The following is a 3,438-nucleotide window of genomic DNA, read 5'->3' on the forward strand; positions in this document are numbered from 1 at the left end:
GCCAATTGTTAGTTTGTACACTGATGCAGATTCTTGTGAGAGACCCTATATACAGAGAGTGATAAGGGTTTGGCTGTGTGACCACCAGATCTTACAACAGGACACACTGAGTTCCACACTGTGGCCAAAGCAGGGACTCTGGCACTTTGGTGATTCCTTGATGCAGGGATTTACAGATTCCCAAGACATATCTTGAAAACTGGATTTCTGAATGCTTCAACAGGTCCATTCTGACTGAAGATTCATCAAGATGAGCTTCCAGGTTCCACCCACACTCCAGAGCTTGGCAGTACAGAGCTTGTTGAAGAATGAAGCCTTGGCCGTGTCTGCTCTGCAGAAGCTGCCGAGAGTGTTCTTCCCACCAATCTTCAAGGCAGCCCTCATTGGCAGACACACAAAGATACTGAAGGCAATGGTAGCAGCCTGGCCCTTTCCCTGCCTCCCTGTGGGGGCACTGATGAAATTCCCTGACATGATGATAATTCAAGCTGTGCTGGATGGTGTAGACATGCAGCTGACAGGAAATTTTCACCCAAGGTAAGCAATAATCATGTTATGCCTAATGGCTTACATTTAAGTGTAGGGAGAAGGACATCTGGGTTCATGAAGAATAAGGGTCAAAGGTGTATCAGAGGCTTCTGTTGGCATCATCTTAAAGAGTCCTGGACAGCTGTTGAGTCCTTGTATCAAATGTCCATTAAGTATGCAGTACACCTTGGAACCCATGTAGCTACATGACCCTGTATCTCTACCAAGTAATAGATATAGGAACAGCAGAAGTCCAGAGTAACAAATGGAGGAAGCAGGGCAGATCTCCAAATGCAGTTAAGGCCCTTGCCCAGCAGGCTTGAGTTGCTATATGGAGACCCAGCACTGGAAACTTAAATCTGTAGAGGACAGACAGACAGAGTACAAAAGCTAGCAGCTAACAAGAAAGATGTCTAGAAAAAGCTGGCTAATGGCTAATCCTCCTTACACTTCTACCTGTTTTACCCACAGAAGACAGAAGCTTCAAGTGCTAGACCTTAGGTATGTGCACCATGACTTCTGGGATGTTTCAGCTGGACCAGTCGATGGAGACCGCTCAGCAGAGACTGTGTGTGAAAAGCAAATACCAACACGCCCTCATCGATATGCACTGAGGCAACGTTTGAAGGTGGTCACTGACCTTCACCTTGAGTTTGATCTGGATGAATACCAAACTTATCTCTTGCAGTGGGCACAGGAGAGAAGAGGTTCCCTGCACCTGTGCTGTGTGAAGATGCAGATAAGGGGATTGTCTATGTCCACAGTCAGGAAGGTCTTGAAGATTTTCCAGCCAGAGTGCATTGAGGAGTTAGAACTGAATACAGGGTGGACTCTGTCCACACTGGCATGCTTTGCACCTTGCCTGGGTCAGATGAAACATCTTCGTAAACTCCTTCTAACAGAAGTACATGAAAAGCACTTTAATATTCCAATTACGTCAACAGACACACAGGAGAAGAGAGTCACCAAGTTCATTTCTCAGTTCTCCAAATTCAACTGTCTCCAGCATCTCAACATGATTGATGTCTACTTTCTCAAGGACCACCTGAATGAATTGCTTCGGTAAGGAAGGAGGAAGAGCTCTTTTTGATTCCACAGCAAATGTTCCTTGTTTCCCATATAGATGAGTGGCCATTGTAGATTTAGCAATAATGATCAAGTCTTATCATGATGGTCACTGTTAACAACCTAGAATGGTGTGACCTGAGTGGAAGACTCCAACAGGCTGCACTGGATGCTCACTGCCATCCTATGGGATCACTGACCCCAGATATGTGCTCTCCCCTATTCTAGGTTAGCCCTGTCACTCTATGCCAAACTAATCCCATTGTCTCTCCTCAGGTGTCTGAAGACCCCATTGGAGTTTCTGTCCTTTAGTCTCTGCAAGTTCTCACAGTCAGACTTGGAGTCCTTTGCCCAGTGTCAAAGCCTCCATCATCTCAAACATCTGCATTTGGCAGGTATCAATTTGTATGATCTGAGTCTTGAGCCTCTCAGTATTCTCCTAGAAAAAGTCGCAGACACTCTGAAGACCCTGGAATTAGAACATTGTAGAATGACAGACTCTCAGCTCAGTGCACTTTTCCCTGCCCTGAGTCAGTGCTCACAGCTCATCGAGGTCTATTTCTTTGACAATGACATCTCCATGGCTGTCCTAAGGAACTTTCTGCATCACACAGCCGACCTAAAGCAGCTGAATGTCGAGCTTTACCCTGCTCCTCTGGAGTGCTATGAAACTGGTTTTGTAGTCAGAGAAGAGAAATTTTCCCAGCTTTCTTCTGAGCTTATGAACATACTCTGTACTTTAAGGCAGCCCAAGTCTGTCTCTTTTGCCTCTCAGATATGCCTTCAATGTTTACAGCGCTGTATCTATAACATGGAGACCAGACTTTGCCATTGTTGGCAGTAAATAGAAGAAGGTTGCTTTTGGTTACTAAGAAATGAAACTCTAGGGACAAGTCTATGACCAAGGGGCTCCTGAACACATGTCTTTGGATTGTTCAATGTGTTGGAAACAAAGAGGCTGACCTTGACATCTAAAGAGTGGAAATATGAGGAGAAATGACTAATGGAATCATTCGTGCATTTCAAGATGTGGATCTGTCCAAGACTAGATGTTCAGCCAGTCACTTGTGTATTTAATTCTCAAAATGGACTATAATTGTATAGTAGTCATGGTTAGTTAAATAAATAAATAAATAAATAAATAAATAAATAAATACCGTTTATTAAAACTCTAGGTGGAGGTGGCTCAGTAGATAACAGCACTGCCTTCTACCAGACACCTGACTGTGATTCCTGACATCCAACAGGCATTTCACAGCCATCTCTGAATATAGTTCCAGAGGCTCTGGCTCTGATACCTCTCTTGCCTCCTCAAGAACTAGACACATGCTTGGTACACAAATATAACATGCTGGCAAAATCCCCATACACAGTGTGTGGTGTTCTGTTCTTAGAGGGATTTTACTTCTGCAGAAAGGTTCAACAGGTGCTGCCTTTCCCATCTTTACAATATTTTAGAAGCCAGTTTTCAGAAGAAGGCATTTGAACGTTAACCCTGGAGTTTGAGATGGCTCATCAGTAGAGAGTACTGAGGACCTTTGTGTGATTCCCAGCACCCACTTGGCAGTTGCTAACTCTAACTCCACTTCCAGGGACCTGATCTCCTCTTTTGGCCTCAACTGGCAATACACAGCTGGCATGTATTCACACAGACACACCTTCACATGAGTGAAAATAAAAATAGTTTAAAAGGAAAAAAATAAGTATGTGTAGCCAAGACTGCTCAATGTGCAAAGAAACCCGTAGCCAAGCTTACCAATTTTGAGTTTGATCCATGCATGAAACCCACATGATGGAAGGGGAACATTGACTCCCAAAATTGACCTTTCACCTCCATAAGTCTGC

General features: G+C 44.2%; 1 protein-coding gene across 1 annotated transcript; it reads left to right on the top strand.

Annotated features, from left to right (window-relative positions):
- Positions 1–226: 226 nt before the first annotated feature.
- LOC117708143 (preferentially expressed antigen in melanoma-like protein 7) lies at positions 227–2,496 on the top strand. The gene is made up of 3 exons (XM_034501542.3): positions 227–537; positions 1,000–1,590; positions 1,870–2,496. The coding sequence occupies exons 1-3, from the start codon at positions 251–253 to the stop codon at positions 2,435–2,437; spliced, it is 1,446 nt and encodes a 481-aa protein (XP_034357433.2). The 5' UTR covers positions 227–250; the 3' UTR covers positions 2,438–2,496.
- Positions 2,497–3,438: the final 942 nt, after the last annotated feature.

The sequence above is a fragment of the Arvicanthis niloticus genome, chromosome 5, assembly GCF_011762505.2.
Source record: "Arvicanthis niloticus isolate mArvNil1 chromosome 5, mArvNil1.pat.X, whole genome shotgun sequence".
In the NCBI taxonomy this organism is placed as follows: domain Eukaryota; kingdom Metazoa; phylum Chordata; class Mammalia; order Rodentia; family Muridae; genus Arvicanthis; species Arvicanthis niloticus.